General features: G+C 47.5%; 1 protein-coding gene across 7 annotated transcripts in view; it reads right to left on the bottom strand.

The window, feature by feature from the left end:
• The window catches only part of COL6A3 (collagen type VI alpha 3 chain), a 92,249-nt gene that overhangs the window by 34,642 nt on the left and 44,698 nt on the right, over positions 1–12,909 (bottom strand). For all 7 annotated transcript variants that reach the window (XM_018040704.1, XM_018040741.1, XM_018040698.1 and 4 more), the window contains 11 exons: positions 11,461–12,060; positions 10,489–10,826; positions 9,377–9,455; positions 7,798–7,943; positions 6,390–6,482; positions 3,292–3,345; positions 2,215–2,286; positions 1,430–1,456; positions 1,295–1,339; positions 1,121–1,174; positions 610–672 (listed from right to left, as the gene is read on the bottom strand). In XM_018040704.1, coding sequence (XP_017896193.1) covers positions 610–672; positions 1,121–1,174; positions 1,295–1,339; positions 1,430–1,456; positions 2,215–2,286; positions 3,292–3,345; positions 6,390–6,482; positions 7,798–7,943; positions 9,377–9,455; positions 10,489–10,826; positions 11,461–12,060 — 1,571 coding nt within the window. The remainder of the gene's footprint in view (positions 1–609; positions 673–1,120; positions 1,175–1,294; positions 1,340–1,429; positions 1,457–2,214; positions 2,287–3,291; positions 3,346–6,389; positions 6,483–7,797; positions 7,944–9,376; positions 9,456–10,488; positions 10,827–11,460; positions 12,061–12,909) is intronic.

Genomic DNA, 12,909 nt, shown 5'->3' with positions numbered 1-12,909 from the left:
AAGTCGCACATGCGTATACAGAAAGCCACTGCTGCGGGGGGCCAGGGACCAAAAAAATTGCAGTGACGTCTGCAGCTCAGTGCTTCAGCCACATCCCGTTCCGGTAATGCCCATCCCGCCCGACAGAGCTTGCTGTGGGGTCAGCCATCGCTCTAAGCCCCAGCTGGGGTGGGGGTGATGGCTCTTCCTCCAGGTTCCTTCTCCTGGGGAGGACGGCGGCCAGGCTCACGCTTGCCTCGTCCTGTCTGGACCCCAAGAGGCTGGCCCAGTGGTGGTCAGTTGCTGACAGGTTTTATAGCCCCATAAAACAGGAAAAGCTGTAAACGCTTCTCTTTCTCTGACCCAAACTTAAAGCATCCCGAGACCACACTTTACGGAAGCTTCTTGGGTCCGAATAGGAGAGGCTTTGCAAAGAATTATTTTGCAGTTAGAGAGCAGAGACATCTCTAGCCACCCCAAAATTCTAAGAAAAGGACTAACCACATATTTCGCCAGCATGCTTTAAAGCAATTTCAATGGTGAAATCCTTCCTTTCAATCCACCTCTCCCCACACCCCTGTTCCCCAGGCTCAAGTCTCATATTAGTGACGAAGAGTCAGCTCCTCTTACCGGGTCGCCTCTGATCCCGACATCACCTCTCTCCCCTTTGTCACCTTTGGGTCCTTTGTCACCCTAAATAAAAACCACAAGCAGAGCCTGAGAATTAGTCTCACATTTTCATCTCGCCCTCAAAATTGCATTCGTCCCATCACAAATCTTAAACTGAACAGTGTTCCAGCAGTTACCATTTACTCATTTGCCACAAAGGTCAAACTATCTCCAAGCATTTCAGGTAATCCCCAAGTACTTATGGAGACCTGCACTGTATCAGGCGCTGGGGATTTATTTCAACAAAACACACTCGGGTCTTGCCCCATGGGACATACTCTCCAAACAAGAAAAGACAACGTAAATATGTCATGACTGACAGGGGAGCTAGGAGATGCCAAGAACGCACCCCAAGAGGAGGTCAGGGAAGGCTGCCCAGAGGAAGCGGTCTTATATACAAGGGAAAGAAATCATCGTTGAGTGAAGCATTCGTCGCTTCTGCAGGACAGCCACACTATGGACATGTGCTTACCCTCCTTCCTGGACTCCCTTTCTCTCCAGAAGTGCCGGGCAGCCCTTTGTCGCCCTGCCAAAGGCAACAATAAAACGTCAGTCCTGGCGCAATGTCTGCCGGAGACTGACGGATCAGTCACCAGCATCTTCAGGCCCAAGCGCAGTTTGCACTTAAGAGTGGAAACTCACTTACATCTTCACCATTAAGACCGTCCAGTCCAATTTCTCCTAATTCACCCTGTCAGGGGACAAGATGCATGAGTGAGTGCAAAATCTGGCAGAATACTGGGAAAGTTTTAAACATACAAAGAAAACCAGGCTGAAGTACCTTCTCTCCTGGGAATCCACGCGAGCCCTGGAAGGGAGGGGAAGAAGGAATGTGAGCTCCTTCCTGGAGGCTGGAGAGGGTAAGCCAGAGTAGGCTACGGGCTGACCCCTCCCCATCCCCAACACAAAGGGCGGGGTCGAAAAATTCAGTTTTAGAGATTCACTTGTTGGGATAGCTTTCTCTCCATCAAAAAGGGATCATAGGCTAACCTGCCTGGACCTGAGTACATGGGTGTTGTCGGCCCCCCTGGGATTGGGGGGCTGCAGGCCAGGGGCAGGAGCTCCAAGGAGGCCCCTTTGCAGCACTGCAGTGTGGGGGCTGGTCCCTTGACATGGGCTCCCAAGCTCCAGCAGATGCAGAAGAGTCATCTGCCCTCGATCCAAGTGTTTCACACGCAGAAACTTCCAGCACAGGAGTCCTCTCCCAATCCCCGGCCCCCCACTTCCCTCACTCCCCCCACGTCCGTGGCTCTAAAGACTCTGGGCACCGGTCCTCTCTCGGCCCAGCCCAGGTTCTCTCTGTCCTGTCAGTACCTGCTGGTCACTTCACATTGCCATAGGCAACTTGTCTCTTCAACCTCAGGTTCCCTTCCCAACACGGCCTGTGCTCCTGAACCTGCCAGGCCCGGGGCCACCTCCATGCGAGGCAGCCGGCTGCCCAGCACTGAGCGGAGAAGCCGGGCGGGCATCCTCCTGCCCCAGGAGGTGCTGGGAGGGGCTGCCTCCTTCTGCACACGTGCGGGGCTGCAGGGGTACCCCCCACACTGAGGGGCGTCCACACTCCACCTTGACTCCTCTCTGCCCGGGGCAGCCCTGGAAACCTTGAGTGCCGTTCACGCCAGGAGGACCGCGCTCACCCTGTGGGGAGACACAAAGGGGTTCTGCAGGTTGGACCTTCTTGTCGAGTGTGTCCACCGAGCGGGCATCATTGAGGAGGGCTTGCATTAGGCGGGGCTGATGGGTGATGTGCCAGGCGGGCCTCCGGGCTCCTTGCACTGGGCCTGGAACCTGCAGATCCCTGCCCCGGAGGGAGACGGGCTGGGGCAGTCAGCAGCACAGGGCGCCTCCTGGTGGGCAGAGGACGAGCAGGCCCTGGGGGACTGCATCTGGTGAGGACTGGGCCCCTGGAGGACCCTCAGGTTGGCTGCTCCTCAGTGTGGTCCCTGGTTTCAGTTCTCCAGTGAGGTCCAGGCCCAGTGGTGACACCCAGCTCTGCTGATGGGACCTTTGTGGCTTCCAGTCCTTCCAGACCTTTGTCCTCCTGGGAGGACCTTCTAGTCCTCCCACTGGGGCTCTCTGTCCCCACCAGGAGCTCTCTATCTCCACCAGGAGCTCTCTATCTCCATCCCAAGGCTGGGCCTTGTCGGTTCTCAAAAACCTCTCAAGTCACCTCTGGGTCAGGTTCTGCTTCCCAAAGGCCCTGCTGCAGATTCCACCCACCCCCACTGAACACCTTGGCTCCTGATAACCCAACCGCCCTCAGGGAGGCTCCTCTCAAAGGGTGTCACCCCTAAAATCCTGCCGAGGTTTCCCCTGCACCCCAATCCAGCCCACTCGCCTCTTGCCTGGGTATCTGAATTTGGCAGATGCTGGGTTTGGCATCCCCGGTGACCCTCTGTCTCCAAAGCCACTCTGTCCCCCTTCTGACATGGAATAAGTGAAGACCTGCGCTTCATACCCACATGCTTCAGACCAGTTCCTGTAGCACAGAGCTCTGAGTTGAGTTGTTAAGACAGAGAGGAATTCATGGTTTTCCCAAGGGGAAAGATTGGAAATCAAACAGATGAACTCCACAATTCAGTCCCAACATGTAAGGAACAAGGAGGGAATAAAGACTTAGGGAATAAAGCAACGTTGACTTACAGGTCCACCTTCATCACCAGGATAACCTCGGTAGCCATCTTCTCCAGGAATGCCCTAGAACAAAGTCATCAGTTGCTTGGTTAAGAGCTGTGGTTTTCTTCGTTTCCTACTTAAGCATCTCCCTGATCCTCCTTCACACAGCAGAGCCGTGTATTAGGTATCCCTTGAAGGTGACAGCTTTCCACACATTATTTCAGTGCAATTATTCTATCAGGATCTTTAAGGCTCTTGATCTACCAAGAAATACTGTGTGTTTCCTGTAACTTAGAAGCAAATGCAAAGGTGAATGGAATTGTTTCCTTAATTTCTTTTTCTACTTTCTCATTATTAGTGTATAGGAATGCAAGGGATTTCTGTGTGTTGATTTTATATCCTGCAACTTTACTATATTCATTGATTAGCTCTAATAATTTTCTGGTGGAGTCTTTAGGGTTTTCCATGTAGAGGATCATGTCATCTGCAAACAATGAGAGTCTTACTTCTTTTCCAATTTGGATTCCTTTTATTTCTTTTTGTGCTCTGATTGCTATGGCCAAAACTTCCAGAACTATGTTGAATAGTAGCGGTGAAAGTGGGCACCCTTGTCTTGTTCCTGACTTTAGGGGGAAATGCTTTCAATTTTTCACCATTGAGGATAATGTTTGCTGTGGGTTTGTCATATATAGCTTTTATTATGTTGAGGTATGTTCCTTCTATTCCTGCTTTCTGGAGAGTTTTTATCATAAATGGATGTTGAATTTTGTCAAAGGCCTTCTCTGCATCTATTGAGATAATCATATGGCTTTTATTTTTCAATTTGTTAATGTGGTGAATTACATTGGTTGATTTGCGGATATTGAAGAATCCTTGCATCCCTGGGATAAAGCCCACTTGGTCATGGTGTATGCTCTTTTTAATGTGTTGTTGGATTCTGATTGCCATTGCAACGAAAAGAATAAAATACTTAGGAATGTATCTACCTAAAGAAACTAAAGACCTATAGATAGAAAACTATAAAACACTAATGAAAGAAATTGAAGAGGACACTAATAGATGGAGAAATATACCATGTTCATGGATCGGAAGAATCAATATAGTGAAAATGAGTATACTACCCAAAGCAATTTACACATTCAATGCAATCCCTATCAAGCTACCAGCGATATTTTTCACAGAACAGGAACAAATCATTTCAAGATTTGTATGGAAATACAAAAAACCTCGAATAGCCAAAGCAATCTTGAGAAAGAAGAATGGAACTTGAGGAATCAATTTGCCTGACTTCAGGCTCTACTACAAAGCCACAGTCATCAAGACAGTATGGTACTGGCACAAAGACAGAAATATAGATCAATGGAACAAAATAGAAAGCCCAGAGATAAATCCACACACCTATGGACACCTTATCTTTGACAAAGGAGGCAAGAATATACAATGGAGTAAAGACAATCTCTTTAACAAGTGGTGCTGGGAAAACTAGTCAACCACTTGTAAAAGAATGAAACTAGATCACTTTCTAACACCGCACACGAAAATAAACTCAAAATGGATTAAAGATCTAAATGTAAGACCAGAAACTATAAAACTCCTAGAGGAGAACATAGGCAAAACACTTTCCAACATAAATCACAGCAGGATCCTCTATGATCCACCTCCCAGAATTCTGGAAATAAAAGCAAAAATAAACAAATGGGATCTAATTAAAAGCTTCTGCACAACAAAGGAAAATATAAGCAAGGTGAAAAGACAGCCTTCTGAATGGGAGAAAATAATAGCAAATGAAACAACTGACAAACAACTAATCTCAAAAATATACAAGCAACTTATGCAACTCAATTCCAGAAAAATAAATGACCCAATCAAAAAATGGGCCAAAGAACTAAACAGACATTTCTCCAAAGAAGACATACGGATGGCTAACAAACACATGAAAAGATGCTCAACATCACTCATTATTAGAGAAATGCAAATCAAAACCACAATGAGGTACCACTTCACACCAGTCAGAATGTCTGCGATCCAAAAATCTGCAAGCAATAACTGCTGGAGAGGGTGTGGAGAAAAGGGAACCCTCCTACACTGTTGGTGGGAATGCAAACTAGTACAACCACTATGGAAAACAGTGTGGAGATTCCTTTAAAAATTGCAAATAGAACTGCCATATGACCCAGCAATCCCACTTCTGGGCATACACACCGAGGAAACCAGAATTGAAAGAGACACATGTACCCCAATGTTCATTGCAGCACTGTTTATAATAGCCAGGACATGGAAACAACCTAGATGTCCATCAGCAGATGAATGGATAAGAAAGCTGTGGTACATACACACAATGGAGTATTATTCAGCCGCTAAAAAGAATACATTTGAATCAGTTCTGTTGAGATGGATGAAACTGGAGCCGATTATACACAGTCAAGTAAGCCAGAAAGAAAAACATCAATACAGTATACTAACATATATATATGGAATTTAGAAAGATGGCAATGATGACCCTGTATGCAAGACAGCAAAAAAGACACAGATGTGTATAGCGGACTTTTGGACTCAGAGGGAGAGGGAGAGGGTGGGATGATTTGGGACAATGGCATTGAAACATGTATACTATCATGTAAGAATCGAATCACCAGTCTATGTCTGATGCAGGATACAGCATGCTTGGGGCTGATGCATGGGGAGGACCCAGAGGGATGTTGTGGGGAGTGAGGTGGGAGGGGGTTTATGTTTGGGATTGCATGTACACCCGTGGTGGATTCATGTCAATGTATGGCAAAACCAATACAGTATTGTAAAGTAAAATAAAGTAAAAATAAAAATTTAAAAGAAAAAGCAAATGCAAAGAATCGTTGCTGACCATCGTAGTGAGGCTGCCAGTCAATGATGCCACTGCTCTCAACATGGTTTTATAAGTTAAAGAAACAATGCAGAACTGAACCTGATGGAAAGGAGGCAGGAGCAGACACGGGGAAGGGTCTGCCCCTCAGACCCCTGTCCTACAGCACAGCTATTCCTGCTCCTCCCTCTCCATCTCCCTGCCATGACAGAGGAGAAATCTCTCAGCCAGAGCAGCGCCAGCTCTGAAGCTAGTCTCAGGTGGAAAAGAGGGTAAAGCCACCTACCTTTGGCCCGATGCTGCCTATGGGCCCTCGGTCTCCTCTTTGTCCAGAGCATTTGCAGGGAATCCCACAGCAGGCTTTCTCAGCGATGTTGTCCTACGGAGACAAAAGGCAAAGTTCACCCCTCAGTAAATGCCTAGGAAAAAAGCATAAGTCTGAGGAATGTGGCATTCATAGCAAGAAATCGCATACTCCCCGTGACATTTCCTCAAAGACTTAGCCATCAGCAGGCTATGGGATGTCACAAACAGAGTCTGAAGAGCCGCCAAAGATAATACATCCTATTCATAAAATATTCACCTAAGGCTGGGCCTTATTTCTAAAGTTTCCAGCATAGATACTCAAGCTTCAGTTGTTAAGTATAACATAGATATCTTTAAGCTGCAAAAAGCAAAGCCTAACAAACCCTTGCAGATGGCCAGGATGGAAGGGGGTTTTAGAGCAGACCATATGTCTTTCCCTGAGCCCTGGGCAGAGTCACAGAACAGGGTACCTTCCTAGAGAGAAGGCCTGGGAGTGGCCATGGGGTGGGGTCCCTGCCTGAGCCATGAGCACCCCACCTCTGGTCACCAAGGCCTCCAACATCCATCAGATACCCTGGACATGACCTCCCAGCCCAGCCCCTGGCCTCATGTGGGAAAGCGCACACCCAAGATACATTCCCACCTGCTGAACTCATGAGGGTCAATGCATTTGCTTGCAGTGAATTTCCTAGAATTTTCACACTCTCCAAAGTCCCAAATTTGTCTACTAACCTCCTTCCACTAAAAAAAAAAAAAAAAAAAAAAAAAAATCCTAATCCCAGTCCTAGGAAGAAGGCAGGAGGGAAAGAATGGGCAGAGTCACTGAATTCTGCAGTTCACTGCTGCCACCACCAAATAGTCTCTAAGTTGAGCGCTCAGGCCCACATCCCAAAGCCCCCAGGCTCACCTCTAACCCACCAGCTGAGAAGTTGAACTCAGGGGGATTAGGAAGCCTCATGGTCTGTCCTCATTTGCAGCAAAGGAAACTAGAAGAGAAGGCAATAGAAGCCCCTTTCCACCTAGAGATGATCTTTTCCTGCCTACTCTTGTTTTCCCTGTTTCCGGCTTGGAGAGGGTTGATCTCAATGCTGACTTCTCAGCCACCTTATAAAGGGAAAAACGTCTCATTAACAGAGCCGAGGCTGCTCTGAGGCAACAGCTGCCTGGACACCCGTTTCCCAGGTGGCCGTCTTTCCAGTCCTCAGAGAGCTCCCTCCCCAGGACTCGCGTGATGGCAACAAAGCAGGTCCCTAGTGAATCAGAGGAATTAAGCTGCCCACCCAGGAGTCTCTCCTCCATTTGCCTGGTGATGACGGACTGTATTATCCTGAGATGCCCCAACTTGCGGCATCTAGACCAACATGTATACAGATACACAAAACACTCACAAGCTGCTCGGCTAGTTCGTAGTCTAGGTCCAGCAAGTTCAGCCTCAGGGGCCGGTTGTACGTGAATCCTCGCCCGAACTCCAGCTGCATGAGCTGCTCCAAGTTGGCGACGCGTTCGAGGCCCACCAAGATCAGAGCTCGGACACCTGCAGGGACAGGTCCACTTAAGACTGCTCACATGGGCATTCAAGAAACACAGCGCTTTCCTCCCACCTCTATTTTTTAAAGAAAACTTCAGTATAAAAATTTGGCTTTATAGTGAGGTGGATGAACCTAGAGCCTGTTACACAGAGGAAAGTAAGTCACAAAGAGTAAAACAGATATCACATATTAACACACATGTATGGAATCTAGAAAAATGGCCCTGGTGAACCTATTTGCAGAGAAGGAATGGAGACATACAGACATAGAGAATGGACTTACAAACACAGCAGGGAAGGAGAGGGTGTGGCGAATTGAGAAAGTGGCACTGAGACATACACACTCTCACGTGTAAAATAGATGTTAATAACTAGTGGGAAGCTGCTGTATAACATAGGAAGCCCCGCCTGGAGCTCTGTGATGACCTAAAGGGGTGGATGGGAAGGGAAAGGGAGGTTCAAGAGGGAGGGAATATATATATAGCTATGACTGATCTCGTGGTGTTGTACAGCAGAAACCTATACAACACTGTAAAACAATTATTCTCCAGTTAAAAATAATAACACAAATAAATAAAAGTTGACCTTTAACTGAAACACATGTAATCACACTATTAGTTGTTCTGCAGAGTTGCAATGCTAGAACTCTGGACTCCTCTGAGCAATTGTTCCCAAGATGTCAAAAAAGTACACTGATGAATGCAACTATAGGAAATGACACTGTCATTTATGACATACATAAATTCTCAAGTTCTGGTCCTACCTAACACAGATGTGCTGTGGGAAGAACTGAAATCCCACCCCTCTAAAATCAGATGACAGGAGCTTCTTCTCCATTGCTCTGGAGAAGCAAGCTAATAAACTGAACATTCCTGAGCTAAGTCATGCTTCCACAAATTCTTCTTAAACCTCTGATGTTAGTACTTACTTTTTCTATCGTCAGTGCTATCAAATTCCAAAGCAAATGATCAAATAGTACATCTGGTAACAGGTACCACTGCAAACCAGTCACAGTAAATTTGGGAAATATGCTTTCATTATTTTATGTTAACTTTGTTTAACATTATACTATTTTTGAGCTGTGATAACTGCAAACCAAAACCACAGTAATTCCTAATTTATATGATAAATGTATAAATGAATCAAATGTACAAATGAATCAAAACTTAATGTTATTTTGCAAAAACATCAAGCTTTCTAGACACTGTACCACATGAATGGGCCTAGGACACCATGGAGTCTGTGTCAGGACTTGGTCTTTGTAAGTGAGGGGTACTTGCTGGTTCATCCCATGCCCTCAGGCAGGTGAAAGAGGACCAAGATGCTGGACAGAGGTGCCCGCAGGACAAGCCGCTGCCCCAGAGGGTCTGTTAGCGAACTCACTTCTCTCCAGCCCAGCAGCGCACCTGCCCCCCATTTAGAAACCCCCCAGAACCCACCGTCTTGTCGGAGTTCCTCTGATGCTCTTTGTACATCAGCCAGATCCCCATCCACTCCATCCGTAAAATGAATGACCACCTGAAGATAAAAGATGTGTGAAAACCCAGCTGAGATTAAAAATAAATATCACAGACCCTTGCAAGGAACATTAGCCAGTTCAAATCCTTCACCTCATGGTGGAGGAAACAGGGGGCCAAGGTTGAAAACCAATCACCCCCTATTCATAGTTCCCTGATACTAGATGGAGTATAAAATAAATGGGTATGTTGCAGGGCTTGATTTGTTAAAAAGTACAAGCAACAATGGAAATAAGAATTTTGTCTCTTTCTCTTATTCAGGGGATGCAGCGTCACACATGCGTGTGGGGGAGGGGTGTGCATGTGGGGGAGGGGTGTGTGTGTGTGTCATGGGCTGGACTGTGTCCCTCTGAAATTCACAGTGTGAAGTCCTAAGCCTCAGTGCTTCAGAGTGTGACTATATTTGGCAACGGGGCTTTTAAAGAGGCAATAAAGTCAATGAGGTCATCAGAGTGGGCTCCCATCCAACATGGCCGGTGTCCTTCTAAGACGAGGTGATGGGACACAGACACAGAGAGGGGAAACCACTCGGAGACAGAAGAGACAACGCCGTCTCCAAGCCCAGCCGAGAGACCTCCCAAAAAACCTCCAGCCTCCCGGGCTGCGAGAGAACAAATTACTGTTGCTTAAGCCACCCAACCTGCGGAGCTCTGCTATGGCGGCCCTGGAGAACTGATGTGTGTATGTGCAAACATAGAAGGAAAGAGAAAATTATATACAAATAGAGAACATAACGTATTTAAAGGGCAGGACTATGGTTAAACATGCATTAGTCACAAATTCAATCCATTCAAGCTTAACTACTGATTTTCAAGTTTTGTTTTTTAAGAGCTTTAGTAAAACAAAGATATTTCATTTCAGCTCAGTTGATGACAAAGGACTCTTATACACAGGCACCACCAACCCCACCAAACATGAAGAACATCCACAGAAGAACAGTTTGGGGATGGGGCTTTTGGGGCGTCAGGGTACAACCCTTGCCCAGTAAAACCCAGAGGTGACACAGGAAGCAGAAACGCGGCGGCCGCCCTGACCTTCACGTTGTCCGACGAGGCCTGCTGGAACTTGTTCTGGTAGAGCTTCAGTGTATCCGCGGTGAGGACGTAGGGGTGCTGGGCACGCATGTTCTGGAACTTCTCAAACAGCTCCGACTGGTACTCAGCAAAGTCGAAGGCCTCAACAGGACCCGAGGGCGTGAGGGCCACCACGGACACCCGCACCGTGGGCAGCTGGCTGCCGCTGCAGCTGATTTTCTGCATCTGACTGATTCTCCTCAGGATGGCGTCCATCTTGGACTCGAGGCCCTTCTGAGCCACAAAGACATTCTGATCTCTTGAACCATCGAAGCCCAGAATCACATCCAAGTTACAGGCTATAAAGGGAGAAGCAGGCCATGAGCTCAAAGTCAAGCTGCTGAGACACTTTCAACGTACAGGCACAGCTGGGGACGTGGACCGGGAACACGCTCACTCAAGGGCAAGATGAGATCATCTGTGTACGAGCTCTGAGAAGCAACTGGATCTGCCTCTCTCACCGGGAAAATGCAAACTGACTCTTAGGAACCAAAACTGTTGCATTTCAGTATGTTGGCTTTGGGGACTTAATCAGCTCTAGCACGGAATACAGCCAGTGTCTAGATGCATCCCAAGTGTCTGCTTTAGACTAAACACACTTGAGAATTCCCTCTGGTCTCAAATAATCTAAGGAACCTACAAAGTGAAATAGACATCAATCAGTCTGAATTATTTAGGTGAATTATTTAGGGGATTCGACAGGAGGGGTAAATCTGGTAAGAGCAAGAAAAGATAGACATCCACTCCTATCTGGGAAACACATCCTATCACAGAGGCAGGTGACAACCAGGACCCAACCACATGGATGTAAGTTGGTCCCAGAAGCAGCAGGTGCTGCAGGAGACCCAAGGCCAGCTCTGGGCACCTGGGCAACCAGATAACTTGCCAGCATTGAAAAGACAGGATTGAATATATGCACCTAAAGGACGTTACCTTTGGAAACATCAGTCATGCCTGGACATAAGGTCTCATGCATCGCATCGTGCAGAGTTTCCAAAACCTGTTCACTCAGTTCTGACAGCTCCTGGACGTTCCCCACCCGGAAGGCCGTGGCGCTGTTGGACGCTATCTTCCCAACCTCCTCCGAGTCGATGTTCCTTACACCCACTGCGAAAACCTTGACGCCTCTCTGTGTGAGCGCCATGCTCGCCTCCTGAGCGTCCTCCACCGACTTGCCCCCCGTGATCACAAAGGCGATCTGCGGGACCCTCTGGTCCAGGCGGCTGCCTGCCTCGGGCACGAAGTGGTTCAGCCGCAAGTGCTCCAGGCCCACCTTGGTGTTTGCGTGTCTCCCCCCTTTGTAGACCACCTTGTTTATGGCGTCGATAATCTGCTGCTTGGTGGGGAAGTCCTTCAGGAAGAACTCGTCGGTGGGGTCAGAGTTGTACTGGACTAGCCCCACCTGGATGGAGTCGCCCCCTTCATAAACTGTGTCCACAATTTCTGACACAAAACGGAGCACTTCCTGGAAACTGTCTCTCCGGAAATTGATGGAACCATCCAGCAGGAACACAATATCAGCTTTCTTCTTCTCTAAAGATGATGACGATGAGAAAAGGGTAAATTCAGTTTCCACACCCAGAACAAAATCACCAAGCAGAAAATGACTAAAATAAGGCCTTCCTGTCATTCATTCACAGTGAACACCTTGGCTCTAGTCCATGACTCTGTAGTTACCAGATTCACAGCCCTCAAACCATCATGCCCAAAACTGGAAGATAAATGATAAATCATCTAAATGAAAGGAAAGGAGATGTGGGAACTCAGCAGATCCCCAGTTATCCCATGCAAAATGGGGTTTTGCCATGGATTCATCAGTCCATGGTGTCAAGTGTTTTAGGAAATGCCACTGAACTCTTTCTTCCTGGTCAAAAGCAAATGATAGTGTCTAGCAGAAGGGGGGATGTGTCCTAGAGGCAAGGCAAGGGAAGGCTGGAGAAAGACTAGAAAACAGGAAGCAGACTGCATGCACCTTTGGAGGACTGCTGGATAGCATGCCAAAAGCTTTGTTGAAGAGAATTTCCCAGTTCTAACCAAGGAGTTGAGAATAGAGTCGAGAGAAGGGAGATCCAGGGCAGTGTGGGATATTCCACCACCAGCACAGAAAGAGGACATGAAAGAGCTAAGTGGAATGCGATGCCTCATGGAAAAGCAACCCTAATCATTTGCTCCAGATGTCTGCATGGCCATCACCTGCGGAGGAGCTAGAAAGACATGGGTTGGTGGAGGAACTCAACTTGCTCTTGGCAGCACCCAAGGTCAGATCCAGGAACATGAGGTCAAAGCTATAGGTGGACAGCTCTCAGTTCCCCCAGGGAGGTGCATTCAGTCCAAGGAAGGAGGGTTGCCTCTGTACTACCTAGGACAGAGGCTGCCTTTCAG

This window comes from Capra hircus, chromosome 3 (assembly GCF_001704415.2).
Source record: "Capra hircus breed San Clemente chromosome 3, ASM170441v1, whole genome shotgun sequence".
Lineage (NCBI taxonomy): Eukaryota > Metazoa > Chordata > Mammalia > Artiodactyla > Bovidae > Capra > Capra hircus.
The sequence above is the reverse complement of the archived record's forward strand: the minus strand, read 5'-3'. Positions and strand labels throughout refer to the sequence as shown.